The sequence below is a fragment of the Pimephales promelas genome, chromosome 8 (genome assembly GCF_988280905.1).
Source record: "Pimephales promelas chromosome 8, fPimPro1.hap1.1, whole genome shotgun sequence".
Classification (NCBI taxonomy): domain Eukaryota; kingdom Metazoa; phylum Chordata; class Actinopteri; order Cypriniformes; family Leuciscidae; genus Pimephales; species Pimephales promelas.
Window position 1 is genome coordinate 34,239,225 of NC_142776.1, and position 17,505 is coordinate 34,256,729.

The 17,505-nt window shown below is 37.2% G+C and overlaps 1 protein-coding gene across 2 annotated transcripts in view; it reads right to left on the bottom strand.

Moving 5' to 3' along the window:
* raly (RALY heterogeneous nuclear ribonucleoprotein) overlaps positions 1 to 17,505 on the bottom strand; it is a 110,055-nt gene that overhangs the window by 78,534 nt on the left and 14,016 nt on the right. Inside the window, exon 3 of one of the 2 annotated variants that reach the window (XM_039692225.2) lies at positions 6,303 to 6,334. The exons of the other annotated variant lie outside the window; for it this stretch is intronic. Coding sequence (XP_039548159.1) covers positions 6,303 to 6,317 — 15 coding nt within the window. The 5' untranslated portion in view covers positions 6,318 to 6,334. The remainder of the gene's footprint in view (positions 1 to 6,302; positions 6,335 to 17,505) is intronic. 2 annotated transcript variants of the gene reach the window in all.

The window sequence follows — 17,505 nt, forward strand, 5'->3', positions numbered from 1 at the left end:
ACACCCTAACCTCACAGAGACAAGTTTGCCACCACTTAGATGTAAAATTCTAATTTTAGTCACACTGAAACACCAGGCATAACACTGCAGCACAAAGAAACAAGTACCGGCTGGAGGAACATTATTAGTCTCTTGTACCAAATCATTCCTCTTTAGCTGTGTCATCTCAGATCTGCCTAAGACCGAGTGGGCTGAGATGGTAAACATCTTCAGAGGCAGAATGTGTCCTCTGCATGTCAAAGGCTGTGCTACCTTGCAATTCACTCTACAAACAGACATATGAGGCTGAGAAACACCCTGTGGTATTAATTAGCCAGTAGTTGATCCTGCTTCACTGTACAGTGGTAGTCAATGCTAATGCAGAAGGACCTACCAGGATATATGGCATGTGGCCAGATCCGGTGAATAACATCCCCCTCGAATTACATTCTCCCCCTCTCCATGTCCTTCAACTTAGGACCAGTCATGAAATCAAGATGGTAACCTACTATGAAAAATCTTTTGAGATTTACATGCAACATTCATAAGCGGTCTATCGGTCCATTGAACCATGTATATCCATCCATCCATCTGAATCTATTTTTAATATACATGCAAAAAAAGACATTCAGTGTTGTACAATAAAAATAACAGCGATGGAATCAAAATCCATCCATCCATCCAAATCTATTTGGAATATACTGTATATACATACATGCAAAAAAACAGACATCCAGTGTTTGTGTATATGTATCCATCCCTCCACCCAGTCAGTCAGTCAATCCATCCATCCATCCATCCATCCATCCATCCAGTCAGTCAGTCCGTCCATCCGTCCATCCATCCATCCATCCATCCATCCATCCATCCAGTCAGTCCGTCCATCCGTCCATCCATCCATCCATCCATCCACCCAGTCAGTCCGTCCATCCGTCCATCCATCCATCCATCCATCCATCCAGTCAATCCATCCATCCATCCATCCATCCACCCAGTCCGTCCATCCATCCATCCACCCACCCAGTCAGTCAGTCCGTCCATCCATCCATCCATCCATCCATCCATCCAGTCAGTCCGTCCATCCATCCATCCATCCATCCACCCAGTCAGTCCGTCCGTCCATCAGTCCATCCATCCATCCATCCATCCATCCAGTCAATCCATCCATCCATCCACCCAGTCCGTCCATCCATCCATCCACCCAGTCAGTCAGTCCATCCATCCATCCATCCATCCATCCATCCATCCATCCATCCATCCATCCATCCATCCAGTCAGTCAATCCAGCCATCCGTCCATCCATCCATCCATCCATCCATCCAGTCAAATCTATTTTTAATATACATGCAAAAAAGACATTCAGAGTTGTACAATAAAAATAACAGCAATGGTATCAAAATCCATCCATCCATCCAAATCTATTTGTAATATACATACATGCAAAAAAACAGACATGCAGTGTTCATCCCTCCACCCAGTCAGTCAGTCAGTCAGTCAATCCATCCATAGATCCATCCATCCATAGATCCATCCATCCATAGATCCATCCATCCATCCATCCATCCATCCATCCAAATCTATTTTTAATATACATGCAAAAAGATATTCAGTGTTGTACAATAAAAATAACAACAATGGTATCAAAATCCATCCATCCATCCAAATCTATTTGTAATATACATACAGTACATGCAAAAAAACAGACATCCAGTGTTTGTGTGTATGTATCCATCCCTCCACCCGTCCGTCCGTCTGTCTGTCTATCTATCTATCTATCTATCTATCTATCTATCTATCTATCTATCTATCTATCTATCTATCTATCTATCATCTATCTATCTGCCAAGTGCTTTATAATAAAAAAATAACAGCAATGTGAAAAATAATGAAAGTATATAATAATAAAAAAAAATAAAAAAATAATAAAAAAGTAGTATCATCATAAAATAATAAGAGAATCTATTAAAGGAGAATGTATCAAAGGAGGTGAGCTAATGGTTAGACCACTCCAAAACAACACGAGTTACCCATTTTTTTTTAGCATATATCCAAGGGAAAATGTAAACCGAAGAGTCTGATTTAACCTGCCAATTGTCTCTCAGGGGAGTAGAGAAGTCAAGAGAGCAGTCAGTAGAAAGACCGGCCTCTTGAATTTATCATGCCTGGAATCAATGGTTCTTCAGTCTCTAGCTACTTGTTAGCAGAGATCAAACCACCTTTTGAGGTCTGTGGAAACAGAGGCGGGGAACCTCAATGACCCTAACCTTAACACAGACGCCATACAGAACACAGAAGCGTGTCGAACCCTGAAGATACTGTCCTCCTGCGATAATTTACTCCTACCTGCATCACGATGGATTAATTAGGCCTGCAGAGAGCTCTGGCACTGCGAACAATCATTTACAAGAGGCTGGAGGGGTCTTACCATCCCAAACTAATTGGCACAACAATCAAGAGTGCTTTTAACAGAGGTGAGAAAGGGAAAGAAAAAACGTGGAAGTTTGATAAATGGACAGAGACAAAAAGAGACATAGACTTCAAGAGAAAGAGATATCTCTGTCTGAAATCTACACTGTAAAGTATTTTTGAACCTGTGAATAAATATGATTTACAAGGAAATACTATTTCATGTTTAATTCAATGAGCTTAGTTGCGTTTCTTGGCAATTATTTGTGAAATCTAATTTCTAAGGGAAAATTGCTTCAAATTAAATCCCACACCAATTTATTTTTTCAGTCAGTGTATAGTTTAACGTGACTGGCTAATAGGAACATCAATTTTATTGACCAATCAGATTTTAGAGATACAGAAAGGGTTAGGTTTAGGCATATATCTTTATCAACCAATAATTTCCCTGTTATTTAAGCGGTGACTTAAGTTTGTGCTTTTAAAACGTTGAAACAGAATGAAACGAAACAGAATTTAAGATTAATTTAGAAAAAGTTTAACTGCTGTCTTAAAGGCATAGTTCACCCAAAAAGGAAAATTCTGTCAGTATTTACTCACCCTCATGTTTTTCCAACCCCGTAAGACCTTCGTTCAACTTCGGAACAGGAATTAAGATATTTTTGATGAAATCTGAGAGCTGGATCACTCCTGCATACTAGTCCATAGGCTTCTTGAGGGATTGAAACTTGCCGGCCGCGAAAAGTTATTAAAGACATCGTTAAAATAGTCCAAACTTTATCAAGCGATGAGAATACTTTTTGTGCGCAAAAACAAATATAAATAAAGTCTTTATTTATTGAACTATTTACTTCCTTCTCTATGGGCCTGTAGTCAGTTAACATAGTGTGATAGCGTAGAGTTACGTAACACGTAGGCTAACTTTTGGCCGACGCTGGTCATGTGTGTGATGCGTGTGAGGTACAACAACAGATCATACGCTGTTAAACTAGTAACCTGACTCGAGGGCCAGAGAAAAGTAAATGAATAGTTGAAATAAAGTCGTTATTTTTGTTGTTTTTTTGCGCACAAAAAGTGTTCTCGTTGTTTGATAAAGTTAAGATTGAGCCACTGTAGTCACGTGGACTGTTTTAACATTTCAATCCCTCAAGAAGCCTATGGACTAGTATGGACGAGTGATCAAGCTCTCAGATTTAATCAAAAATATCTTAATTCGTGTTCCGAAGATGAAGGAAGGTCTTACGGGGTTGAAACAACATGAAGGTGAGTAAATAATGACAGAATTTTAATTTTTGGGGTGAATTATCCCTTTAAAAGAAGCACACTGAGGAAATAACCACAGAGGGGGAAAACCCAACACGATGTGATGCAATGGCGAAAGACATCCATCTGACACATGAGTACCCAGACCAACAATCAAAAAAGTTATGTTATCTTGCGGGAAAAGTCCTTTCATTTTAGGCAGCTCTACAAGATAATAAGCAAAAGACCTAAAAGATTAAAGAACAACAAGACCTCAATGTCATTGGTATTACAATGTAAAGAATATGACATTTGTTCCAAGACATTGTGCATTAGGGATTAATGTGTTATTTCATTAGATGCATTTTGATTGATGCGACAAGTAGGGGATGTAGAAAATCACCTCTGCTGCAATGAGATTTTGATTGTGTCTATGGCAGTTTGAGACTGGCAATCTATCCTCAAAGCAATCTGCAAAGCAGCCATTGCTCTCCTCTCCCTCCTCGCCCGTCCTCTCAGGGGGAAAACCAGTGTAACTCTTTATAAAGAGTCAAACAAACAGACCTAAACAACCGCAAAGGATGTTTAGCTGAGCAGAAAGTGTTGTTTCCTCACTGATATCACACGCCAAACCTACTCTGCCACAAAGACTTGTGCTCACAAAGCAATTAGATGGAAACAGTGCTAGTGCTAGTGCTAGTGCAATGATTATGAGTTGTTGTCATCTGAAATCAAAGTATTAATTTCTTTCAAATTATAAAATTATAAAACACATTTAATAATTCATTCTGGGATGTACAAGCCAACAACCAGCCAATTAATTTGATTAAGGCACAGTACAGTAAACCATGTGTGTGTGTGTGTATATTTGGGCTGTCAAATGATTAATTGCATTCACAGTAAAAGCTTGTGTTTACATAATATATGTGGGTGTACTGTGTATAATTATTTTATATATATAAATACACACACATGCTTGTATTTAAGAAATATTTTCATGTATATAGATTTATACTTTATATTATATATAAAATATTTTTTTCTTAAATATACATGCATGTGTATATATATATATATATATATATATATATAAAATAATTATACACAGTACACCCACATATATTATGTAAACAAATATATATATAATGCATGTCTTTCAGCTTTTCACTAAATTAACTACTTTTAATTATTTATTAATTTATTAACTTTTCAATGATGGCACAAATAAATAGAATCTGGAATGATATGGAATCAGAAATGAAAACGGAAACATTGCGCAGCAAGTCAAATGACATTCATAATGGCCAAATAAAAATCTCAATCTCAAATCTCAATATTCACCAGCATATCCAATATATTGTATCGCTCAGTCCTAACAAGTAGCATGATAAATATAAAGGGAAAGCATTCATATTATTGCAGACACAAAAATCTCAAATATCCTAAAACAGTCCATAGTCTGTCACAACTTAAGGGCTCTATCGCTGATCGATTTTCATTTGCATTTCAATCTGGTTGCTTTCACTGACTGTCTGAAATTCAGTACCTTTTCCTCTCAGAGCTGAACCCACTCCTAGTTTTAAACATTTGCCAATTGTTCTCTGTTCATTTCACAAGCCTAAATACATAAATTACCTCCACCAAAATTAAAAACCCCATCCAAACAAAGTAATGGGAATCTTTGAATATTTATGAAAACTGGAAGAGCTCTCCATCAACATGGGTTTGATGCTGATCTCACTCTCGATGGCGTCCATTAATATGCACACCGCACGTATTTTTGAAGTGGGTTCGTGTGACAGGGCGCGCTGTCTTCTGTCAAACTCCACAAACACTCCATATCAACAGACTGCAGATAATAATAGAGATAATAGCGGGTTGAAGCCCGCATCAAATACACACAGTGTTGTTTTGTGACGGTAACGCGTGGGCCTCGTCTACTCTGGCTCTTCTCAGCAAGTGTCTACGTCCCTGAAATCTTTCTGCGTCCAGGTCCGGTAGAAAGGGTGTGCCTGACCCGTCAATCAAATTTGTTTATGGCGCTGCTGTTGGCCAGCTACATGCTGACATTGCTGCTGCCGTGAGACCTGGCGAACCTGCCAGGAACAGAAGACCATCCATCAAGCCGACAGTCAGGCAATACAAACCACTCGGAGGGCGAGAACACACACGTCCTTCCAGTGCCAGATTTATCGCCCTCATAAATACGCTCCACTGATGGATACCACATAAATGCCCTATCAGAATAGCTGGATTAAAGCCCCACCCACAATGTCATTCTTCACTCTCACTGGCTTGCACATCAGCAAAAAAGGTCATCTTATGTTATTATGTAGTTATTTCTTAGAGCATGGTATGTATTTCAAAATTTCATTTCCAATTTTCTCGTTCTATAAGTGTTTTCTTGACCTTTCTACTACCCGTATTTGTAGAGAGATGGGAACAGGGGCAGGAAATGACAAAAGCTGGATCCAAACTCGAATCGCCTACAAATCAAGCCCTAAAATACCAGAATGTGAGCAAACTGCAAACCCACAGGCCTGATGTCACTATTAAAGCAATGATTAGACACTTAAAACAGTGTGTTACGGTTTATAATTCAAATAATTCTATCAGAATTAAATGTAAATCCTAATTTAAAGGGAGAGACACACACATAAAAATCATTTACTCACCTCATGTCGTTCCATATCTGAATGACTTTCTTCTGTGGAACATAAGAAAAGATATTTTGAGAAATGTGTTTTGTTTTATGGTCCACACAATGAAAGTCAATGGGCTCCACATTCTACAAAATATCTTTGTTTGGCGTTACACAAAAGAAAGCAATGCAAACTGGGTTTTGAACGACAAAAGGGTATATGAAGAGTTTAGATGCAAAAGCCTCTAAATGCCATTTGAAATTTTCTTCTTTAATGATGATTTTTATCAAACTTGTATATTTAAGTTCAGTAATTTCACTTAAATAACAATTAATAGGTAATTATCATTGCCATTTAAGTGAAATCACTGAACTTAAATATACAAGCTTGATAAAAATTATCATTCTAGAAGAAAATTTCAAATGGCACTCAGAGGCTTTTGCATCTGAACTCTTCATATGATGACAGAAGTTTCATTTTTTGGGGGAGTAATATTTAAATTAATAAAATTATAACAATAAAATGATACAGTTCCAGCCTAATTAATGGCATGCAAAATAGCAACTTGGCTCATTATATATACAACAAAAGTGAATGGCTCATCCAATCAGAAATAAGATTCTGAACAACGCATTTTGCACATTACCAACAATAGCAAAATACAGATTGAAATCCACGCTGAAATATCACATTAACTGTAAATGGAAAACAGTAAACAGAATGACTGTAAATAACAATCCAAGATACTTATGACAACAAATAACCTGACAAGAAAAAATACATAAACTTAAAATTAATCCGCCTTTAAAAAATAAATGAATAGCAGCAACATTTTAAGGAGAATCAATCACAGATTTGGTACTCTAACACTTGTTTAAGAAACCCCTTGTTAGATGAGCACACTCGTCTTTCAAATAACTGATGATGTCTTTTTTTTTGCTGAAGTAGCAGCGTTTTAATTCTGAAGGATTGTAAAATGCATAAAAAAAAACAAACCCTTAAAAAATCATTAAATATCCATTATTCTCTGTTCTTTGCACTTGTCATCCTCATTATTTCTTCTTCTTTTCTTTCTTACACTCTCTCTCCAAAACCAAAAGCCTCTAAGTATTGTATGCTCACCAAGGAAGGAATGTGAAATATAACAATTTAAAATATCTATTTTACATTTGAATATATTTTATAACAACTTTATTCCTGTGACGCAAAGCATCATTACTCCAGTGACACATGATCCTTCAGAAATCATTCTAACCTTAGAAGTTTGAATATTTTGCAACATTATAAATGTCTGTACTGTCACTTTTGATCAATTTAATACTTCCTTGCTAACATTATTCATTCATTAATGACCCCAAATTCATGATGGCAAGAGAAAAGTTGACCTTAAATAAACAAAACAAGTAGCAATAGAAATTGTTAGCATGTCCTATTTACTTTTATGTTAGAATATTGTGCCAATACGCGAATGCCAAACTCCACTGAAATCTTTTGAATCGCGTCTGTCATGCAGAGCGCTGATGTACTCCATTGCAAACACTGATTATGTAGGCATAGGCAACGAGGCAACACACCAGGTTTCGAAAACAGAGCTTTTGTCTGTTTTCATGCTTGTTTTGGTCCTAACCTCAGACGTTTCAAAGGCTAACACTGTATCTAAAAGGAAACCTGTGGAAATGTATTTATACAATTGGCGTCCCAGAATTGAATCAGAACCAAACATCATAACTGAGATGGCTCTTTATTGAATTATGGTTCTCTGATGCACGTTGAGTAGATTCTCATATTTTTCTAGGCTCACTGCAGAGCATCTAGTGCCTGAGATAAAAAAAAGACAACATATGGGCTAGAGTCACTGACTTGAATATGTATAAAACATCTAAGAAAGAGATCATCTAACAAAACCTTTGCTGTGATGTGCTTGAGGCTGATCCTCAAACCAAGATGAAAACAGAAATCAACGTGGTGAAATTATTTTATTGCTATATGAAAAGAGGGACCTGCACAATGACATCAAAGCAAACATTGAGAGGATATTGTTTCTTTCAGAGAACAAGTGGACGGACACAGACATTAAAGTCAACACAAAATAGCATACCACTTCTGCATTAGGACATATTTCCAAGTAAAATGTGATATTCTGTCAGGAGTTTATAATTGTCAATATATGATATGCATTCATTCTTTAGAATAACACGCACTGGTGAATAACGCACAATAACATGTACGAAATTTGATTTTCATGTTGACTTTAAATGGAGGGGAAAAGAAAAAAATTCAAGAGGAAAGGAAAGAAATGAAAAATGTCATTTCTTAGCCACTGTCAAACGTAGCTATGTTTTATCTTGTGTTATTCAGTAAATGTTCTGCCTATAACGCGGGGAGGAAATAATATATTGTTCCTGTCTTGGCCAGTTGTACTGCAGATCAGCTGTGAAATTCTTCATTGTTGTTTGAAGCAGGTACAACAAGCATATCTAGACACTAAACCAGAGCTTCTCAACCACAGCCGGGTTCTTTGAAGAGGCTATAGAGGCAGTGCCTTCTCAAAAACATTTGGAGAAAAAAAGGAGACAGTACCACAAAATAAAGCAAAGAAAATATTATGAAATATGAGATCAAACAGTATTTAACACCCACACCCTGATATGTCTCTCTTTAGGCTTGTCGAATTCCGACCATGCAACCACAATGGGACCTCTGACCATGTTGAGACTGGGTTCACCATTCTTGGACCTCTTTATGACCTTTTATGTGTGAGTGAGAAATAGTGTGTGTGCAACCGAAAGATCATCAACCCATTTTCACCCTGTCCCAAGACTAAAAAGTGTGGTGGAGAGCTTTTAGGGCTTGACGGATAAAAAACAACAACCAAAAATAAATAAATAAATACCGTACATGACCACAGGGTCAAGCAACCACCATTGCTGACCTGAGCTTTTCGTTCTCAACTCCACAGGAGTTCATTCAAGGGACAGCATCTATATATATATATATATATATATATATATATGAAGAGTTCAGATGCAAAAGCCTCTAAATGCCATTTGAAATTTTCTTCTTTAATGATGATTTTTATCAAACTTGTATATTTAAGTTCAGTAATTTCACTTGTTATTTGTTGGGGGGTGGGGGGTGGGGGGGGGGGGTTTCTCATGTCACATTTGTGTTGTTCCATTTACATCCATAATTTCGGGAAGTCTTTGAACCTCGCAAAGACAAACTAAAGGCTTGGCATGAAGGGAACTCCAGTGGAGCACTGATACCCAACACAATACAAACAGACTTTGTAATATATCGGCGAGTACACATTACGATCACATATTTGCCTTGCTTTGGTGAGGTTTAGATGTACACACAGTTGTCTCAGCATTTGCAATGCAAACAAGTGAGAATTTGCTGAGAGAGCAAGTGGTATGAATGAATCAATGACGAAACCCAGTGGAAATGTGTGGCTTTCGTTTAAAGTTTTTTTGTTGTTTTTTTGCTTACATTTGTATGGTGTCCAAAATAAAATCCTGAAGCAAAACCAGGTTTTAATGCAGCTTAATAGAGGATTAAAACATTTGAATCCTACCTGGCACTGACCACTGGCTGAGTAAATTCATTTAAGGGATTGTACACAAACAGACACACACACCTTGGCTTCTCAGTAGTCTAAGTAGTGAGATACTTTAATACTTTATGCACACTGTGATGTCTGGCAGGTTTTAAAAGGCTGTGACTTAAACTAAACTGGGCTCTGCTGCTATATATGGGCAGACGGAGGACGGCCACGTCTCTAAACGGCACTTTAACGTTGTACCGCTTTGAGATAGGGAAAATATTTGGTCCTCAAACAGCCTAGACTGTGACAGATGCAATCTGAAACATGGCAGCACTGACAAGAGATAGCTGGGACCACTAAAATACAGTGACATGAAAATAACATTCATACAACTGTATGTTGTTCCCAACATCTTCATTTGACACAATATGTCTCGTTATTCGCAACACAAGGTGGTTAAGACGCTGGCAAGATGTCATTTTCTCCTCTCGTTGCACACGTTTCCTATTTTCTTTATTCAGCATGTGGAAAATTACACACTTGTAAAGCCAGCTAGTTGGTGGGATACCAGGAAAACTAGTCAACAATCAGATGCATTTACTATATATATTTGGCAACACTTTACACACACACACACACACACATAGAAGTATGTCAAATTACAGAAGTGAAATATGTTACTGTAACATTTTGAATTTAAAGGGGATGATTTTAGGCATGCATCCATCCACACACACACAAAAACTTTCAAACTCACTATCTGACTAGTCATCCCCTTCATAGCGGACTAGTAGTACACTGTGTTCTCCTGAGCCAGTCCCTTATTTTCCATAGTTTTTGGCTCCTTAGTGATCAGTTCCAGGCCAAACTTCATGTCTCGGTACGCTGATCCTCAGCTGAGTGAAACCAGATTTTATTTTGCTAGAAGGTTATCCTTCAGGGCAGTTCAAAGGGCCCTCAAAATCTCCACATTACATTGACATGACTGTGAAATCTTCAGTTTCACATCCCTACCTTGGGCAAAAAGATACAGCGAGCACAGCTGGACTTGGCCTAGTTAGTATTCCGCTTGACTGTAGGGTACAACACTGAGGTTTATAGTGTGCTACTGACAGTAAAGGTCAGACCTCAATGGGCAAGCAATCTGTTAAGCCCTCTTCAACTGTGTACTGCACACACACACTCACAAAGACACACAAATACACACAGGGCAAGATTACATGACTTGGACCAGTTCCTCAGACACAATCACAGTCTTCACTCACATGCACAATAAGTCTCTCTCTCTCACTTGATCTACTGCTCACGCACATATTGGGCAATTCAAGACATTTGCAGTCAAAACTTGAAATACAAATTCACATAGAACGCATTAATTACCAATATATTGAACCATGAGTTTATATTTTCCAAAAACCCTTTCAATTGAGTCTAGCCATCAAAAAAATATCAGTCTATAAATGTGTTTTATATTTTAGATGAGGAGGGAAATACACATGCATTACGAATGGAACAATAGAGAACATTTTTTTTGTAGACTTCCTGTGAATTCTAATGCACAAACCAAAAACAACAATATGAATGCAGAAGGTTTGGCTCTCCACTGAATATATCTATTATGAAATATATTTTTTTATTCACTGTTATGGACGTGACAGTTCTGAAAGGAAAGCGTATTTTTTTTTGACTATGGAAACGCAAATAAAATGCTTTAAAAACTAAAAGAGACCTAATCGGTATTTAAACTAGCATACTTTGACCTCAGTTAATTGACTAAAAACTGAAATTGTACTGCAAATGTTTATGAATTATTTAAAGCATGCGATTACATAGCATGCCTTCATGCTAGTGTAACCAGTGTGGGACCCACATTAAAATAAATCTACTCCAGTCTACATCAGAGACAGATGTAGTTGTAACCATAACCAAAAAAACTGTATTTTACATTTTTAAAATGTATATTAATGCAGTGGGTCTAGATATTTTTATTTATTCTTTATTTTCCTATTACTCTCAATGTTTGGATTTTAATACATGATTAAATTATGTTAAATAAACAGCAACAACAACAAAAAAAGGGATAAAATGGAAGTGACTTTTTTTGGTAGTGGTGGTGACACACTTCAAAGGCTTTTGGAGTTTAGCTTAATTCTTCCAATATGGTTTGCTGTAGATAACGAACAGTGAGATAGTTTCATTCGTATACCATAGGATATGATCTGATTGGAATGGGCCGTTTAAATGTGCGTATACCAGCTTTTGTTTACATGCAATCTGTGTCAGTACAACATACCTCATTATGTAATAGAAAATCATCACTGAATCTTTCAAATGAAAGCGTAAAATGGAATGTCAAGGATAAAGGCAAGCAAGCCCTGCTTCCAAACAAACACACCACACAAATACATGTCTACATACAGCAGCAGTAAAGGAAAGGTTTATAATATTGTCAGACCATAAATCTAGCCAAAAATGTCCATGGATTTACAATGAATGATACCAGACGCATATCTAGAGACCAGAATATGTCAAAGACTTGGTGTTTTGGCACTTTTGACTTAGACCAGTAACATACCAGAACATCCAGCAGTGTGGAGGAGATTTCTGCAAGGGTAAAGATTGCTCACACTGTCTTCAGACAAAAAAAAAAAAAAAAAAAAAAAAAATATCGCTGGCAATTTATAGCAAAAATAATAATAGAAAAATTCTGAAAACAATCTGAAATTTGCACATTAATGGACAAACCTACATGCATTCATACACAAAATCAATCTGTAAAGAATAATCAAATGGATAATAAATCTTGATAAATAAATATCCCTTTGGAGTTGTACCACAAGACACTACCAAGCCATAACGATTACGGTTCCAGCCATAGAAAATGCAGAGAGATTGCAGATCAGTGCAATGTATCATGAAAGAAATACTATACATAAAGCCTAGGATGTCCTTGACGTCTGCTTGTATAGAAAAACACAGAATTCAATAAAAAAAGAAAGAAGCTTCAATGGATGGGATGAAAACATCTGATTGCTTGTATGAGATATTTAGCAGTACACATTTTCCATGTCCACTGCTGCTTTTCACTCCCAAGTTAAATGCGTGTCCCTCCGGGTATTATATCCTTATTAAGACACATTGCATAAAAGAAATGAAAATTGAGAGACAGATTGAGACTAGAGCACAAAGATGGAAGGAAGAGGTATATGGCCTGCAAAAAATACTATTTTTAATAAGCTTTTGTCTTTTTTTCTTTTTTTTTTTACTTATATCAAAAAAAGCTGCATCTATACCTATCTATCTATAATTGTATCTTAATATATCATATACAGTATGTTATTTCCAGATAAATTATGTTTGGGAAAAACACATTTTTCAAATTCTGACATATTTATGGTCAGGTGAGCATAAACAAAGATATGTCTGAACTAGTAATTCTGTACAAATAGGTCAATATGCAGTCAGTCGCATCTTAAAACAGGCAAAAACACTATAAATACAAGTAGAAAATGTAGCAGCAAGGAGCAATAACCGGGGCAAAGCACAAAGACGACGACAAGACATGCCAACATGTGTCAGACCAGCTGCAGCAAAGAGCAATTGAAGACATTTAAAGATGAATTTAGGCAAAATGGCTGAGAAATCACATACAATTACCTAAAAATGTGATTAAATGGATTATCACTTTCGACCAACAGGTGGCGTAGTTACAAAATCGATGTGATGTGGTCAGAGCTTGGTGAAGCTGAAAAAACCTTTTGACCAGTGGCATTAAAATGCCAGATTTACTGTATTCAAAAATAAGTACGAGTATTATTCAAAAATTTTGTTGACTTATTTGTTAACAAGATTTTTGCGTTCAAAAAATACAGCATTTTAGAACATAATTCCAAATGGCCAATCTGGGAAAATTGCATATCAGTCGACTCAGCATGACACCCTGAATCTAACAAGACCAGTTTTATGATTTTTGGACAAATCGTTCAGTAGTTATAACTTAAGCAAAAATAGCAATTTTTCGTATCTCCGGACCAGTAAGTGGCGCTGCGCCAAAACGCAGCATGTAGCCTCAAGTCAGGCTTGTTATGACATGGACCAAGTTTGGTCTGAATACGATAAAGCGTTGCAGAGATACATATTTGCGTGGTATTCGTAAATGACTTGCAGTGTTTTTATGAATTCAATAAATTTTGTTGGCATGGTCTGGAGATGATATGGTTCAATTTTGGTGAGAATCGGAGCAACATTTACTCATCTTCATGTTTCTCCAAACTCATATGACTTTCTTTCTGACAATGAAAGCATATGGACAGGGTCAGTTCAGCTCCATAATTGAAAAAAGGCCCATAAATGGAGTCCATATTATTTGTGATATATTACTAAGTCAAACGGCAGCTTCTGTGAGGAACAGACACAATTTTAGAGTAACAGAACTTACATTTTTTGGATGATCTGTTGCGTTAAAATTAAGCATTATAAATGTTTTATACAATAGGGAACATTTTGTACTCCAGTGTAGTAATGCTGGTAAATTAGATCACAATCATTCATAACTCAATGCTGCTTCTTGGTAATATTATAAGAAAACATGGAATTAATTTCCACTGTTATGCTGATGGCACTAAATTACATATTTCATCACGACCAGATGAAAACACTAACTCATCTAAATCGACAGAGTGTCTTAAAGATATAAAATGCTGGATGACGGGTAAGGATATCTAAGTAAGGATAAGTAAGGATATCCTAGGATATCTAAGTCCACTAAAGGAGGCGTTCTCACATTTAGCTCCTAAACTCTGGAATAGCCTTCCTGATATTGTTCGAGGCTCAGACTTTAAAACTAGATTAAAGGCGCATCTCTTTAGCCAAGCATTCACATAATGCTTACCTTTTATACAACTGTTGAATCAGATCGAATGCATTAATAACAGCAGCTATGCTAATTATTTCCCATTTGCTTTTCTGCTGTTAGCGTCCCGAGGTAAATAGCGTTCATCAGCTCTAGTTTGTATTTAGCCTCTCACGGAGACTTCAGATGGCACAACACCTGCGATGAGATGACTAAACGCCTGTGAAGAGACGACTCGCATGATTAACTAACTGTATTTTTCTATGTACATTTCTGAAATGCACTTTCTGTAAAGCTGCTTTGAAACAATATGTATTGTAAAAAGCGCTATACAAATACATTTGAATAACTCAACTGGTAACTGATAACGTCATTTTTAGTGCAGCTGTCATAAAGCCAATATTATGTGGAGTCTGATATACGTGCAATGGCCTCTGAAATCCTATCAGTGAAGTAGTCAGTGAAACGTGGATTCCGACTCTCCTTAAGAGGTGTATGAGGCCTGAGGCGGGTGGGGTGGGGTTTTGGAGGGGTGGGGGGTATCTCTACAAGCTGGTCGGCTGAGAAAATCCAGTTTAAGCAATGAATGTGACATCCACACAGCAATTCCATTTCCACCAGCCATATGGTGAGGGGATATACCTGCCTTTCCATCAAACATAATTGACAATAAAACACATAAAAGCCCGCAGAGTGCAGCAAGTTCAGTCTCTTATCAGCTGGTGTGTACTTCCGCATCTAGCTGAAGGAAAGTGCTAATTCTGACTCGTCAATCTAAAAATACCTCACCATCCACATTTCCGAACCCCTTGGCCTGTGACATTTCAGTGTCGGAACTTGCCATGGGACTCGTCTGGATCACTCTGCCCCTCTTATCTGATGCTAACTGTTTTTGAATATTCTAGCAGATCCAAACATTTGGAAATTGCTGAAAGGTCACTTGCACAAAGCTGACAAATTTCTCTGCCAAGGTCACCCTTACTCTATTTTGCAATGTTTTATTTATTTATTTGCATGTCCTGTTATTAAACTCTTGTAGATCTCAGAGAACATCTCCTTCAAAGACCAAGTCACTCTTAAAAATAAAAGTTCAGCAAAGATTCTCTTGCTTTGCAGGAACATCTTTGGCCTTTCATTTATTAAATGTATGTATAGAGTAAAAAAAAAAGAGTAAAAATGGCTTAGTACATTGTTTTTGAAGCAGCAGCTTTAGAGCTTAAAAATGTTCTGCAATGGCATGGTACAAGTAAAAACCTTTTTTGTTTGTGTGCGTGTGTGGGACTAAGATGTAAGGAGAAAAGCAACAAGGCACTGTTCTGAATCCGTCACTTAGATGTTGATTTCCACAGTCTTATTTAAATGCATGACTCAGTTATCAAATTCACACTCAATAACAACATGCACATGCATGAAGAAAAAGCTCCCCCAGGCCTCTTGCTTTATTAGCCAAGCCAACTGTGAGCTTTCAATTGACAGAGTTTATAAAATGGGTCGAGATTGCATTTGTGACTTCACCCAAAGTTACAGGACAGTATGAAAGACGACGGTGATATCTCAATTGGAGCTAATGAAAAGGGTGTGAAGAATGACTATATAAAGCGTCTGACACGAACAATTTTGCTCATTATTTTTCAAAGGTGTCTTCATACATGCAGCACCTATCAATTATGTTATCAAGAGTATGTGCCAAGTCGTCTCCACATGTCATTCAATGCTTGAAAGGTTCAGTAAAGGAATGCCTGACATCCTGACTTAAGGACTTAATTGAGCAACAGAATGCTTGACAGAAGAAATATGCAATGACATATCATCAGAGACAGTCAAAAGAGAGAGTGAAAACATCTGTAATTCATGTATTCCACAGCCATTTCAGAGCTTGCCAGAGACGTAGGAGCTCTGGAGAAGCATCCCTGGATAAATGTTGCAGGACCATGATTCACCAACCAAAATGCTGGTTTTACAAACGTCTCGGGATCTAAAATTGGATATCTAATGTTTTAAATGCATGACATTTCCATGTCTATCAGGACTATCCACCTTTCCCAAGCTCAGATTTTCAATGCTCAAAGTTGTGGATCCAAATTTTTCCAAAGTTCCTCATGTTTGTGGTCCAATACGAGGCTCCTCTGGCTATCCAGTCCTGCAGGCTGAATTAGTTATTGGATGCATCACACCATTAAAGAAGATTAACCGGGATTAGTGGAAACCCTTAGAGACACTCATTAAAAGAAGCTAAGTGTAAATGCTGTAGGGTACAAGATGTGCTAGCTGGATTACGCTCAGATTTATCACGGTAAAAGGCAGACTGAAAATATGCTCCACTGAGATGTTTTGATATTATGCAGAAACTAACTGCAAGTCTTACTCAAAAATGTATTCAAATAACAGCTGAGGATATCAAAGGGATACATCAAACTTTCAAAGATGCAGGCGGGATTTCATCAAGGTGAAGAATCACGATTTGTAACCGATGGTAGTTAACTCAAGCAAAAATTAATTAACATCTCATCTTTACATCTCTAAGCATGTACAGCATTCAAAAGGCAGAGTGGCAGACAGACTCAAAGTCTAATTCTTCAATAATCATATTAACATTTAACAAGAAATTCCCTTTGACTAGTTCTGAAGCTTTACCTTTATGGAAGCAGATATTGAACTTAAAATTCAATTTCATCTCTCTCATTCAATGTTCATTTTCATGTCACGGAAGGCTGTTGTACTAACCGTGAGCCTCATTTGGAACGACTCTTTTCAAGGAAACCCTCAGAATGGAGACCTCTAAGGGTCCCAATTATCCATTCAAGAGGAAAAGAATAGAATAATTACACCTATAGTTT